The following is a 14,804-nucleotide window of genomic DNA, read 5'->3' on the forward strand; positions in this document are numbered from 1 at the left end:
TTCATACGAAAGCATTTAGCCAATCACATTTCAGCCATTACTTGTTGCCAGGCTGGAGCAAAAGTCAAAGAAATCTGCCTGGAGGCCTGCAGAATTTGATTCACAGGCGCTCGAGTAAAAAAATAGTGTCTATGAAACCGTTGTTTCAACCAATCCGATTTTGAGTTGCGACACTAAGGCCTTCTAGAAGGCTATGCTAATGTCAGCGTGTCACTTTTGATTGGATAGTCAGTGAGTGTGCTAGCCAGAGCTAGCAGGCCGCATCTATAGCACGCTGCATGAACACAAATATAGTTGTGTTGATGTAATAGCTGATTTGTCAAGCCATGATGGCTGAAGGAGCCATTTTCAAGATAGGCTTTTCAAGAAAACGTTAAGAAAGGTAATTTCTATAGCCATAAAAAAGTTATTGAGGAGTGGAGTGACAAATGCAGCACTACTGAAGACCTAGGTGTGAAATGCACGGCCCGCCACTGCTATATAGGAGATGGCGAACAAATGTACTATATGTCTTTATGTGACATGTGAAAGAGAAGGTGAACGGTTGCATGTCTCCGGATCAGGGGTGACTGCGGACCGGATCAGGCCTGCGACCAGGTTTAATTAAGCCCGTAAAACTAAAAGATGCCAAGTTTCATGAGTGAAATAAACAATACGTACATTAAAAATAGTGAATATGCCATGAGTTTACCAGTCCGGCCCACTTGAGAAAAGATTTTCCTCCGTGTGGCTTCCGAGATAAAAACAACCGCTGTCCTATATAACCTTTGGAATGACAGGGTAAATGAATGTATGTCTCCATGTGATGTGCGAATGACTTTTGGCATTATGTTTGAATTGTTGCATGTCGCCATATAACCTTTGAATGAGAGGGTGAATGTTGTCCAGTGGCTGAACATGGAGACTCCGCAAAGACAGGATGGAACCAGGGACCTTCTTGCCATGAGGTGCAGGCGCTAACCACTGCGCCGCACTGCTTCAAGAGCATTTCTAGTCAAAATAGTGAGCATTCCTGCACGAGATAACATTCAGACCTGTGCATTTTTCTAAATAGCCTGTTATCTAGAACACACTGCAAATACTTCACTAAGCCTCTGACGGTGACCTTCATGGTGACCTTTAACCCAGACAGCACTGACTTGGGTTTTCCAGGCTTCGGGTGGAGGGAGAGGAGATGTGCAACCCGCAAACCAGATGCTAGAAATTATTTTTTTTCCTGTTCATCTCATCTTATTTTATTCATTTTTATTTCTTTTGATACCGAGCATCTGGGATCACCCCCCCACACACACACACACACACAAACACACACGCAGGCCTTTACCGAGCTTCCACGTCTCAACCCTCTGACCTGCTCACCTATTTTCGCTTTATCGCAGATAACAGGAGCTTCTGTTTCGGAGAGCGATCGCATCGGATTCCGTCTTGTCGGTCCTGCGGCTCCGTGCACGTTGGCCCTTTCTATAATCTACTCCTAAAACCTACACATATACAACTTCAGAGTTGAAAGAAGACGAGAAGCAGCTCTGAGATCCGCGTTGAGTTTTCGATGCAACCGTTTAGCTGTAGCATCTTTTGACACGCTAATCTGAGTTGCAGGAAGTGATGGTTATTTTAGTGTATCTGAGGATTTCATTGACTTTCTTTAATTCCTCCCTCAGCCCATGATAATTACACACACACACACACACACACAAAAACACACACACACATGTGCGCTTTGCATCTAATTCCTGCCTCACATGTTTGGCCGGCTGCGTGAGACAAGGACTAAAAGGGCGTGCAGTTAATCCAGCGGTGGCTTCGACACGGGACACGCATGCACACGAAACAACCTGACGGAGGGAAGCATCCCGACGCCTCCGGAACGTTCATTCGTTCACCGGATGACTGGACTGATACAAACATCGGCGGCGTTGATCACAGAACACTGAGTTTAGATTCCCTGGTTTTAAACACAGATTGGATTATAAACTAGATTATAAGCCCATTCTCAGGCACAGATGATGATAGTCCGGTGTCTTTAACCCTGAGTGATGCATTTAAGGGATTTACTTTGTGTGAATCTCCTCTCCTGTGCGTGTGTGTGTGTGTGTGTGACCGAAACGTAAATCCACCCATCCATCCAATGAACCATCTGCTGTACAGTTGTTTGGAAACATTTTATTTATTACGTTTTTTTTTTTTTTTATTTTACAATCTCATCACAGCACAAAGAAACACACACACACGCACATTCACACACTCATACCAAAGGAGTCACCAGCAGATGGACAGGAATCCAGAAGAGCTACACACACCGAATTTAATGACGTCAATCAAGTTCGGGCTGTTTCACCGGAAAGTTAGAGGACGAATAGAGGAAAATAATAATCGATGAAAGGGACGGATCCACAGCAGGTTGGTGGTAAACAAATTTTGCAGGCGTGTGGAACAGCGAGAGAAAACTCTGCCATCTTTGTTTGGATTTGAGCACTTTTTGTCACACTTTGTTGGGTGTGATGGCCTGAGGGATGGATTGAGGCCGACCCACTGAGGTGCATTGTATCATGGGATATGTAAGAATCTCAGGTGTGATTTTTCCTTGTTTTTAATCTGTTTTAAACTCCCTGGAACCGCACGGATAAAATTCACCACTGTCAGCAGTCAATCATTTTTGTCTAAGGTTTGTATTCAATGCGATAGAAAGCACATAGTTGTAATAATAGATGGATGATAAGTAAAGATTTACAAAATGTGTGTGATAAAACCTCCTATGGAGATTGCTGCGTGTTTGTGTGTGGATGTTTAGCGGATGGGCGCCTTCAGGGCGGCGTCCACCTCCTCCTCCGGCTGGAGTGTGTGCCACTGGGCTACCGGACGCCTGGGATTGGCCAGCATGTCGGACCAGTGGCGCAGCCCGACGCCCGACGCCCCGTAACCGATCCAGCACTTGCCGATGGCGTCGTTGCTGCCCAGCTTGTCGTAGTCGTACACGGTGATCAGAACCTGGACTTTCTGTGAGGAGAGGGACGGGAGCCGTTGTCAAGCCGACCGCCAAAATAAATAATCTGCCTGGATTCTGAATTCTTTTTCAGGGACTGAAATGCCTTAACCCAAACTTGGCAAAAGCAGGATATTTTTTTACATCATAACCGAATTTGTTTCATTTCTTCTGATATTTTTTAGAGATTATTTTTCCCAATTTAAAAAGTGCACTATAATACCCCATACTAATAGATTAGCAGTTTAAATTTAGATTTAGCAGTTTTTTAGGAACAAATTAGGAACAAGAACATACGAGTGAGAATAATAATTCTAATCCTAATAAGAATCAAAATATTTGTGATATATTATTGCTGTTTATTATAATAATATTTTATAATCAATAATTTTAATGATTTTATCTTACTTTTGTTGTTAATGGGTGTAATGATGCTAACACTGCTACTCAAAGAAAAATTCTCCTTGTATTTTTCTAACAAGGAGAAAAAGTGACACTAATGATGCAGAAAACGCAAAAATCACTGAAATGTATAAAAGTTGGGTTTCCTGACCTGGATCTGGGAGAAGGGGATCTCGAAGCTGAAGCTCTCGTTGAAGTAGGGATTCAGCGTGTTCTGCTTGACCGACGTCTTCTTCTTCTTCAGCCGCTTCCCGTTGTGCTGAAGCACCACCTTCACGAAGGGATCTGGGAGAGGGAGAAGATGTTGAAAGTGGAAATAGCGGTCGGTGTCTTCGTGACTTTTCTTCTTCTGCACGTGTGCGTGTGTGTGTGTGTGTGCGCCCACCTGAAAGTCCACCGACGTCCATCTTCTTCAGGTTCTTGGCTTCCATGATGTTCACCGTTAGCTTACCCGCCGTGGGCACATAGCGAAGGGAAATGCAGATGTCCCCAAGCTTCTCTTGCTGGAAACAACACACAAACGTTGGACATTCTGTCACCTGAACCGGACGGAGCTCATCCTTAGCAATTTTAAAGTCTGGAGCTGAAAGCCCGACCGACCTCCTCTTTCTCTCCTCCGATCAGATCCTTCCACTCGTGGATGGGCTGCGCCAGGTCTATGCTGTTCATGGCGATCTTGATCTCGCCGATGACGTCGTGTTTCCCGAAGCGGTCGAAGTCAAAAACCTGCAGCACCAGAGTCTGTCCTCCCAGCTCGGTGTAGGGTATCTAAAAGGGGGAGGAAACGGTGCTCTTGCAAAAATATCTGAGCAGAAATGTCCCGGATGGTACGACCGAGGTCTGAACAAACTTTGAAGGTGAAGGTCTCGTTGAAAACGGGACAGAGGTTCTTGCGCTGGACTTTGGTCTCGAACTTCTTCTTCTTGTCGGGCAGCATGTAAACCTTGACGTAGGGGTCTGAGGTGCCCCCGATGTCCATGGCCGGGAGGTCCTGGGCCTGGAGGATGCCGACTATCAGCTGGAACGAGAGGGGACAAAAGTTGAGTTGCCACTTTGACATCTTGCGGGAGACGGATCTTTTGGCAACTGTCAGTTTTGTCTTCTTTCGGAGGTACCATCCGTCCATCCATCGTTTGGTACAACTCCGGTCTGGTTGACAGTCAATCGCAGGACCACATATACAGACAAACAACCAATCGCTCACTCATTCAAGGCCAATTTTCACATTTTTTTCCAATAAACCTGCTGCATGTTTTTGGAGGAAACGTGCAAATTTTCGGAGGTACCTAAAAAAAATCACATTTGTGTGTACCTGGTTGTCGGTGAAGTTATAGTCCAGCGTGTACTCCAGCTTGCCAAAGAACTCCTTCTCCTCCTCCTCCTTCCCTTCTTCTCCCTCCTGAAAGACAAAGCGTATGGACTTGGTTTACCAGGTATCTCACCCATCTTCCTTCATATCTGGATGGACCCAATCTTTATGTCACAAGGTGGCCACGGCTCAACAAGAAGTTCGTTCCATGCTAGGCTAAAACCAACCAAACCCTTCTCACCTTCTTCTCCTCGCCGTCCTCACCCTCGGCGTCCTTCTTCCTACGTCCCCGTCCAGCCTTTCTCTCGCGAGCCTTCTTGGGCTTCTTGCCCTTGTTGAAGCACTTCTTGTAGATGCAGAACCCCAGGCAGGCCACGAGGGCGAGGACCACCACCACGATGGCGCCCACCGCCCACATGGGCACTGGAGAAACCAGACGGGTTAAGAATCGCAACTACAACAACTACAAAACGGGGTACAAATAAAAACGCCTCCGGGTGACGACGGCGTTTTAATTCCAATAAGTGGCGAGTGAAAAACGGAGAGTACAAGGGCGGATGTCGGGAGAGGAGGTGGGACTTACTCTTGAGTTTATGGTCTGGAGGAGCAGGGCGGAGCGGTCACATGGAGGGACGTGGATGGAGAAAGATGGCAGGATGGTTAGATGGTTGGAGTTTTTGATTTGATAGCATCAAATGATTGGATGTGAGTGCAGTCACACAACTCGGGTGTTTCCACATCTTCACTGGTCTGGGGGGTTTGTAGTGTGTGTGTGTGTGTGTGTGTGTGTGTGCTTACTTGGCAGGTGTGTCAGCTCATTGAAGAATTTGTTCTTCATGCTGGTGAACTGGTGGTTGGAGTGGTGCGAGGGAGGCGGTGGCGGCGGTGGCTCCCTCTCCCGCTCCCCCTCCTCCTCGGCTGCCCTGCGGAGCCGAAGCCCGGCCGCGCTGACCAATCGCATCTCCGCTCTGCCAAAACAGGAAGGGAGATTCTTGAAATCAATTAAACGTCGATGTTAAAGTTAAATCACGTTGGAAATCCGGATCCCTGGCTCTCCATAGCAAAGGCTCCTGAATAAACAGTTAGCTTAGCATTAAGAAAAGAAAGCTATTCCAACTTCATGTTGACAAAAAGCAAAAGTCAAAACCAGCAAAAGTCAAAACATGTTGGAAATCCAGAATCCTTGCATACTGACGGTTCCTGAACAAACAGTTAGCTTAGCATTGAGAATAGAAAGCTATTCCAACCTAATATTGACAAACAGCAAAATGAATATGTTGAGTCTAGCTACCAGCTGAAGGTATCCGCTCATGCTAAGATGCCAAGGCTAGGCGCTAGCGAGAGCAGCTAACATGGCAATGAACCAGTTCCTGACAAGAAAGCTGGTGTTCATTTATCTATCTATCTATCTATCTATCTATCTATCTATCTATCTATCTATCTATCTATCTATCTATCTATCTATCTATCTATCTATCCTGTATATAAAAACAATATTCACACATGTACATGGTATTTAAAGTATATAAGTTCAAAAATCACCATTTATTAATTTTTGACTTCTATACGTAATGTAGCGTTTCAGTCAGGGAAACACCCGGGTGACGGTAAAACGTCTATTTAATGAGCAAAAATTGTTGTTGGCCACAGCCACGCCACAAAAGACCACAATACAACTAACTGTTTCCGCTAATTCCAGGTTAAAAAAAAAATTAGAATTCATTGCATTCATTGCATCCCAAACCACACTCACAAAATTCCAAGCAACCCCAAAATCACACAGAAAACAAGCATCAACATAAACCCCAACATTCGTGACATGCTACAGTATATATGCATACGTATTCATTCATTCATTCATTCATGAACAGTTTCCTTCCTTCACATCATCAAACAGGCTCATGCTGTGATGACAGTTGCAACAGGCGTCTCTCTCCTGCTCTAATATTTCTCTCTATCTCCCTCTCTCTCTCTCTCCAAACACGTCAGTCCTGGCGGACCAGGTGTTGTCTGACCTTTGACCTTGCTCTAATCCCTCTAATCCCCCTCTCCTGCCTCTTACCACCTGTTTAAATCTTCACTTTGCAGCGTCTCACCAACAACTCACTCCTTCCACAGTGGTGGTGGGTCAACACATTATTATTCTGTTGTGTAGGACTAGGTGTTGGTATCCCTTGATGAAATTATTATTATTATTACTATTATCATTATTATTATTATTATTATTATTATTATTATTATTATTATTATTATCATGATAATTATTATTATTATTATCAAGATAATTATTATTATTAATATTTTTGTTGTTGTTGTTGTTACCATTGTTACCATTATTATTATTATTATTATTATTATTATTATTATTATTATTGTTATTATTATTATTATTATTATTGTTGTCCCCGTTGTTATTATTACTATTATCATTATCATCATCATTATTATTATTATTATTATTATTATTATTATTATTATTATTATTATCATTATTATCATTATTGTCATCATCATTATCATTATTATTATTATTGCTATAGTCATCATCATCATCATTATCTTTATTAATCAGCCAGTAAGATAAGGACATAATTGAACATAATTCAATGGGATGACAAACAATTTAAATACATGAATTAAATCAAATACAGCTGGATGCTCAGTTTGTTTTGCCGCCTTGCATCGGAACCTGCAGAAAAATTGGAGTTTTCTCCCAAATAGCATAATTTGTTGTTGCATGGAAGAAAAAAAAAGGTCATTACACAGTAATTTACCTCTTTCCTGGATTTTTATTTTGTATTGTCTTGTGTTGTACTGGACTTGTCTGCTGGCAAACCAGCCTCTGGTTGATTGTAATCTTACAGTTCTTTTTTGAATGTTTTTAACTGTAGACGGGTTCAGGAGGACACACATGCTTGGATGCATTAACCTAATAAATGTAGTAAAAACACCGGCGGTCGCTTATTACACCGTGACCTTGCCCTGTGAATTTGCCTGAATTGACGAGTCCCCGCCCACCGCAGACAACCCTCTGCTGCTCCACGGCCATGTAACAAGATTAAATGCCAAAGGTAATCCAAAAATCCCCGGGTTTAAACAAATTAAGGACAGTTTGCCACACTGGGCTTCCTCCTCTTTCTCCTCCCCCTCACCGTTTTTTTCTTCTCCCCCCATATGTCATTAATCCTTCCTCACCGGGCCTCGCCACATACGTGCGTCAACGCAAAACACTGGCGGACAGGAGGAGCCGGGAAAAACACACTGTGTTTTTAATTGAATTAAATAATGTGTTTATTCCACATTAGCTGACATGGGTGAGCTTGAAACAAAATAGGGGGAAAAAGATGCTTTTCTATTGATTCTATTAAATTAAGAAATTAAATATTTGCAATGGTGGTTGATTGCTTTTCTTGTTTTTCTTTCCAAAAGGGGTATAAGGAATGCATTGTTGCGATATCTAATTGACATCTTATGTTTATTACATTGTAATTGTTGTACTATTATTCGGGAGCTCATTTGACATTTGACCCCCAACACTCAGTGGTCAGAGCTTTTCGCCCCACTTTTGTCTTTGTCACAGTTTAAAACAGAGAACGTTTGCACGTCACCGAATTGAAAAAGCTTGCATCTATATGTATATATACATACATACATATTTATATTATAATTTTTCTTCTGTGAAATTCCTATGTACGTTACAGTTCCTTTCCAATCTGCACCTCTCCTTTACCGAGTGGATCGTCATATTTTTTCGTTCCGATTTTGTCTTCGGCTCACTTTAAAAGGGAGAAAGTTTGCATGTCAGCGAATTTAAAAAAAACTGTTTATTTACTTAATTTTTCCATTTATTTATTCATTAATTATAATGCGACATCCCTACGAACATCCTATTTCATTTCCAGTGTTTACCTGGGTGGGTTGTCATTTTTAATTAATCACACTTCAATTTCACATCATCATACCCTGACCGTTACGGATTATGTGGCACACTCCACTTACAGAATTAAATGGAGGGGGAGCATGCGTGTGTGTGTGTGTGTGTGTGTGTGTGCATGTAATAGTGATTTAGCAGGGTCTCTATTGGAAAGGTGTGCTGCAGGTGATTTCATGTGAATGTTACAAACAGACAAGCATTAGCCTCCTGTTAATCCATTTAATCTAATCTTTGCCACTTTTGGAAAACATCAGCCAGCTGATCAAAACTCTAGAATCCAACGGCAAATATTGCTGTTATAATGTTACAAAGGGCTAGTAAACCACAGTTCATTTACCACACAAAGTGCATTCGTGCACATGGAGAGACATAAAAAGAAAAGGGGAGATGAATCTCAGAGTAGATGCCTTTTTTGCCCGTGAAGTCCACCCGCAGTGACGTGAATCAAGAGGCTGCTCAGAACTCACCTTTGTGAAGACGCTTCACTTTTGTCTTCTATTATTGCTCATCCAAACGTATTCCAGTCCAAACCGCGACCACCTAGTGAAGAAAAGTCGTGACAGCAAACTCTCTCCCTCTCTCTCTCTCTCCCTCTCTTTGTTAATCTCCTTACTGTCCCTCCCCACCAACTACTTAGTCTCCACCTCCATGAAAATAAAAATAAAATAAATGAATGAAACACAAAGACATGTTAAAACTGAAAATATAAATCAGAATTAGAAATGCTTTATTGATCCCGGAGGAAATCGAGTTGAAGGTGTCGGGGTTCTCGCGGGATAATCATGTTTTTTGTACAACCAGCACTTTTCACAGGATTGTTTGCATCAGAGGATGTGGGTACAGGTTGCATAGCAGAAGTATAACAGGATACAGTTACAACTTGTATAGTTCGCAAAACAAAATATGGATCTCACACATGATAATATAACACAGACAGTCTTGCTACATGTGGCAAATTATTCTAACAGAAGGTGATCTTAAAAGGTTGGTTTACTGTTATTATTATCATTATTATTATTATTACTTTTTTTTTTTTTAATTTATTTATTTTTTCTTTTTATTTTATTTTATTATTCTTATTTATTTTTATTAAATCCAATATAAGTTGATTATTACATTCATCAAGAATTCAGCTCGAAGCCCAGACAGATATATTCAGGGTCAGATTAAGGATTCGTTACTTACATTTTTTTGGGTTTAAGGGGTCGGCAGGTTTTTGGAGAGTCGACTCTCGGGGGTCGAATTTAAGGTTGGAGTCTGAGGTTATGGATGCTGGAGATAGTTTGGTCATTCCTGACCAACAAATAATGCATAGCGCACGATGTGTCGTGGAAATCCTTTGCATTGAAGTTGAAATAAATCAAAGATGTGACAATATTTGGAAATAAAATGAGTCTCGGAAAAGGTATGTTAGAAGATAATGGATAACGGAGCAGGGGATATTGAGGAGGACGGATAGGACCAGGAACGAGTCCACCACAGGGACAGCAGATGTTGTGGAGACAGTCAGACTGGGGTGGTTTGGACACGAATGGAGAAGGGACGGTGAAGATTTGGGGGGAAGAGATTTATGGATTTATGGATTTATGAATTGACATGTGTCAAACTCAAATGTGGCCCTCAAGAACATCTTCAAAGGTCTGATTGTCTTAAAATAAATAAGTCAAACCATAAACAATATTTCCCACATTTCATGCAAATCATGTTACCTGCAAAATGACGGCATCCCGCCATTACATCGCAGTGTTTCAATTGAGGAATTGAGAAATACAAATGATCCCTAAATGTCCGGGAAGAGAAATGTTGATGCAGATGGATGGATGTCTCAAGAAAGACAGGAAAACGAATTCACATTATTACCGTTTGTGCTTGAAGGAGAAATAACAGTATGGCTTTCGCGTTATGAGGCAGCGTCGGTTGTCAGAGTCCAATCTACGTACAAACACAGAGCTAAGTAAGCTAAAGTTAGCCTTCCAGAAAAACAACAAATTATCAAAGAATTGAAATCTAAACTACGACGGCACCAGAATGTGTTCACCAAAGCTGCATCCAAAATCACTGCAGAAGCGAAAGCAAGCCTTGTGGCAGAGCGACGTTGTTTTTTACACCCATGCAAATGCATATATTTTGGATTTGAATGAGTTAGTCAACATTAAGGAGTAGTTACATTGATTTGACATTACATTTAGTTACATTTATCCATGCAGCCCTTTGAGGGCAACCATTATCCTGATGTGGCCCTTGCTGGATAAATCTGACACCCTTGCACTACAGCCATCCTCCAGACAAGTTTAAAAATGTCTCCACCCTGTGACCAAAAAGTGGAACAATTTGATGGAACATGGCGGTAGATTATGGGTGAGCGTTCATGACATTTAACTGGTTTCAAAGGCCTTATTTAAAGTCAGAAATGGTTGATGTGACACCTTTAGCTGGAAAGTTATCACGAATGAATCCCGGTGAAAATCCAACCCCAGTGGAAAGTGGGTTTCATGTCTAGAACACTAGTTTTCCTAGGAATTTAATCTGACCAGGCTGCTGATATTTTAATGTAAGCCTCCAAATCAAGTCAATTTAAATTTTTGCTGATTTAAGGTGTTTGACTGGAAACCTTGGTCTACAATTCAGTCAAAACAAAGACTTAATGTTCATTTGCCCATCCAGAGAACACTAAGTCTTTAACTACTTCTTTGAAAAGTTGATTTCAGAGTATTCAGGACCAATTGACAGAACAGACAGTATCCAGCTCAAAAGGTTTTATTCAGCTTAAGAATGTCAGAAGGAAGATCGTTACAAAACGATGCCTTGCGGTAAATCTCAGGCCTTCAAAGGTCACACTTTTGACAGCGTTTCCTTTTGGAAAGATACTGATTCATACAGAGTGAAGCAATAACAGGAGGGGAGCTCAGGATGAAGCCTAGTTTGGCAGCAGCTCTTTTCTGCAGACTCTTTACTTCTCGCCACCCAGGGTGTGCTTGTCAAACAAGTATTCAGCCAGCTTGTTAGTGGTGGCGTCAATGCGGGTGAGGTTGGTCACGTAGTCACCCAGCTTCTTGATGGACTCAACCTGCTCGTTCAGATAGTGGGTTTCCAGAAAGTCACACAGCTGAGGAGAGCACAAGAGTGGTATTAAAAAAAAAGCCCTGTATATCACCTTGTCATTAGAAAGTACATTGAACACTTGATAAAACTTACATGAGGATCCACATGGCTGGAAGCCAGTTTGTGCAGGGTCAGCAGAGCCATGTTGACTTTCTTCTCCAGAAGCAGGGCACTCTGCATGGCCTCCAGTCCATTGCCCCACTCCGTACGCTCGGGTTTCTGCGAGAGAAACAAAAAAAAAAAATTGACATCTGAACGCATAAGCCAAACAAATACTTCAAAAAAAAAAAAATGCCTACATGCCTACTTTTGAGAGAAGGAAAACCATTAGCTGGGAATGTTGACTACATTTTATTACCTTCAGGTCAATATTTTATTCGAGAAACCACTTGATTTGGGGATTTCTTAAAATTAAGGATCACAACTTCAGGAAAACTGACCATGATGGGCTCCAGGACGATGCGGCCTCCTCTCTTGTTCTGGTAGGCCAGCAGCTTGTCTGCATGCTCCCTCTCCTCCTCGCTGCTATCCTTGAAGAACTTCGCAAAGCCGTACAGGGCCACATCATCTCGGGAAAAGAAAGAGGCCTAGGGGTGGAGAGGGTCACATTGTTATTACTTGGAACAAATAGTGGTTAGATAGCTGGCCGGTGGTGAGTCACGACGAAATTGTTTTTCCCCCAACAGGTGGATAAACAATCCTTATCTGGCAACCCGACAATTAGCATTAGCATGATGCACTACCTTACTGAATGCTCAAGGGCAATATAGTGATCTATATAACCAAGCTACGTCGTAAGAAATAAACTAAATTCGAGTCAATTTGACAATTCCTAACAACAAAATCTCACTCACGTCGAATAGTAATTAAAATAATTTTCTCACCATCGAAGTGTAGGTGTAGGAGGCGAACAACTCCATGTTGATCATTTTGTTGACGGCCTCCTCGCATTCCTTGCTGTAGCACTGACGCACTCCCAAATCCATTTTGGCTGAAGTTTTTTTTTCTGCGTTTCTTGACAAATCGGTACAAAAATAGAACTATGTTTCAAGTAATTGAAAATTTAGTGGTGATATACAGAGGGGACAAAGAAAGAAGTTCCGTTCAAACACTGTTGAAGCAAGAACCTCTTGTCGTCTTCTGTCGATCTGCAGTGAGAAATGGCGTCGTTGTATTTATACCCATGGGCAGCCCTCGTGACAACGATGACGTCTACTAGCGTTTGTCCAATCACAGAACCGAATAAACATGTGACGTTGGAAGGATGAGGTTGCACTTTCTCCCCCCCTCCCCCCCAGACTTTTGCCGAGTCACGTTTGCGTTTGTCGAGGTATTTATTTATTTATTCATTGCTTTTTATTAGGAGTCTCTCGGAATAACATCCCGAAGACTGACTAATGAGCCAAAACGCACTTGGATACTCTGCTATTAACGCATCAAATCTTCGGGTAAATTGAAAAACTTGGAATTTTCATGTATTTTAATTATGCCCTAATAACTCCCATAGTATTTAAAAATATGTAGAACTCCAAATAGTTAAGGGTAGTTAAAAACACTTCAAACTACCGCTGATTATCATTCAAAGTTTAATGGATTTCTCAATACGACAGTGCTGTGGCGAAATACTGTAAAAAAAAGCTTGATTAGTCAAGGTAGGATTTACTGAAACCACATGGGGATCTACGATTCATTATAATTGATATATTTTCCATAAATTAATCTTGAACTAAAAAGAAGCTACTGGTTCAATCACAGAAAGGAGAGACTAAGGGGGAATCATAAAAGGCATCGAAGTAAAACATACACGAAGACTGGTGTAATTAATTCAGGGTGATAAAAAACATGCATATCTGACTTAGATAATTATTGACAGATAATTATTGATTGCGTATGGAGCGAACAGCAGAGCAGAGGCAGTTGGCACATGATTACACAATGTGAACTTTAAGGGCAGTATACCTCTTCCATCATGATTTCAAACTCATATCATTTTAAACTTCACACTATTAACATGTCTAAAAATCAAATCCTGTCATTTATTTCAACCCCAGCATAAGCGTCCTGCCTCTTATAAGTTTTATTTTGACCATGGAGGCAACGCAAAAAGAGAATTTCCCTGCACTGTCACCTTGGATTCTATATGAATCACCAGACAAATGTTGTCAAAATCTGAATCAGGGAAACTTTATGCCGTCATACCATCCTGTTGCAATCTACTGTTGGGAAATGCTGTGCCATGAGTTACAAAAGATCCCAGTGACATAAACCTCGACCCACAAAGACCAAAATCTTCACATATCTATCAATCTATTCATTTATCTGCTTTTTTCTCCTGTTTCTTCTTATAAACATGCAGGGGGTTCATTGGAAACTCTGAATTGTTCAGATGTGATAATGAGAGGGTGAATGATTATTTGTCTCAAAATGACGTCTGAATGAGAGAGTGAATGGTTGCATGTATGACGAAAAGTACCTTTAATATACAATATATCATAATGTCATTTTTTACAATTCCTCTGAAAGGAAGAGTTCCTCTACTGGTCTTGGATGCAAAGGGTATATATACACATACGTATATATGTATATATATACCCAGACGCTGTTTTTATGTTCACATTGCACTGAACAACGGCCAGAGATTTTTGCTGTGTAAAAGCTGTGACTCAGCATTCCTTTCCGGTAAGATTCGCTCTGATTATCACAAAAAAGGGGGGGAAGAGGTGACACTGGGGGAAGGGGTTGCTCGGGAAACAATTTAATTAAAAGGAAAAGCTGAAATCAGTGTGTTAAGATTTAAATCTTGAGTGAATCAACCCTGCCTTTCCTTAATGGATTCTGTCTTCACTTGACTTTTCTCTAAATCTGATGAATATTAATGCAATTTTTGACATCATTGCCTGCTAACATATAATTTTCTTTCTTGAGGACGACTCGACAATTTACTCCTGTCTTTTTTCTAAAATTACTTCCTTTAAGCCATTACTAAAATAAATTACTTTAGGTTTGATTTTTTTTGACTGAATAAAAATGCATTTATTTGCACTGTAAAGTGAAAAAGAAAACATCAGAAAATT

General features: G+C 41.3%; 2 protein-coding genes across 3 annotated transcripts; both read right to left on the reverse strand.

Annotated features, from left to right (window-relative positions):
- Positions 1–2,162: 2,162 nt before the first annotated feature.
- syt5a (synaptotagmin Va) lies at positions 2,163–9,324 on the reverse strand. 2 transcript variants are annotated; one of them, XM_086170234.1, is made up of 10 exons: positions 9,096–9,324; positions 5,493–5,662; positions 5,278–5,292; positions 4,936–5,117; positions 4,698–4,784; positions 4,236–4,403; positions 3,986–4,153; positions 3,771–3,888; positions 3,537–3,670; positions 2,163–2,997 (listed from the first exon to the last, which is right to left on the reverse strand). In XM_086170234.1, exons 2-10 carry the CDS (start codon positions 5,653–5,655, stop codon positions 2,788–2,790), a joined length of 1,245 nt encoding a protein of 414 aa, XP_086026360.1. In that variant the 5' UTR covers positions 5,656–5,662; positions 9,096–9,324; the 3' UTR covers positions 2,163–2,787. The 2 variants fall into 2 exon arrangements, with proteins under 2 accessions (XP_086026360.1, XP_086026361.1); XM_086170235.1 differs by lacking the exon at positions 5,278–5,292.
- A 2,045-nt stretch (positions 9,325–11,369) lies between these two features.
- LOC147220968 (ferritin, middle subunit-like) lies at positions 11,370–12,891 on the reverse strand. Its single transcript, XM_086170236.1, has 4 exons — positions 12,615–12,891; positions 12,171–12,317; positions 11,824–11,949; positions 11,370–11,734 (listed from the first exon to the last, which is right to left on the reverse strand). The coding sequence occupies exons 1-4, from the start codon at positions 12,714–12,716 to the stop codon at positions 11,579–11,581; spliced, it is 531 nt and encodes a 176-aa protein (XP_086026362.1). The 5' UTR covers positions 12,717–12,891; the 3' UTR covers positions 11,370–11,578.
- Positions 12,892–14,804: the final 1,913 nt, after the last annotated feature.

Source organism: Fistularia commersonii, chromosome 23 (genome assembly GCF_037954325.1).
Source record: "Fistularia commersonii isolate RoL2024-O1a breed Wild chromosome 23, RoL_Fcom_v1.0, whole genome shotgun sequence".
NCBI classification, from domain to species: domain Eukaryota; kingdom Metazoa; phylum Chordata; class Actinopteri; order Syngnathiformes; family Fistulariidae; genus Fistularia; species Fistularia commersonii.

Bases quoted from the DNA above. Each gene is read 5' to 3' on its own strand.
- syt5a (XM_086170234.1), bottom strand. From the start codon at position 5,655: ATGCGATTGGTCAGCGCGGCCGGGCTTCGGCTCCGCAGGGCAGCCGAG. The intron at 3,889-3,985 runs GTCGGTCGGGCT...TGTTGTTTCCAG, and splicing joins TCGGAGGAGAGAAAGAGGAG to CAAGAGAAGCTTGGGGACAT. The intron at 3,671-3,770 runs GTGGGCGCACAC...TCCCTCTCCCAG, and splicing joins GGACGTCGGTGGACTTTCAG to ATCCCTTCGTGAAGGTGGTG.
- LOC147220968 (XM_086170236.1), bottom strand. From the start codon at position 12,716: ATGGATTTGGGAGTGCGTCAGTGCTACAGCAAGGAATGCGAGGAGGCC. The intron at 11,950-12,170 runs GTCAGTTTTCCT...TTTCTCTCGCAG, and splicing joins TCGTCCTGGAGCCCATCATG to AAACCCGAGCGTACGGAGTG. The intron at 11,735-11,823 runs GTAAGTTTTATC...TGCTCTCCTCAG, and splicing joins CCAGCCATGTGGATCCTCAT to CTGTGTGACTTTCTGGAAAC.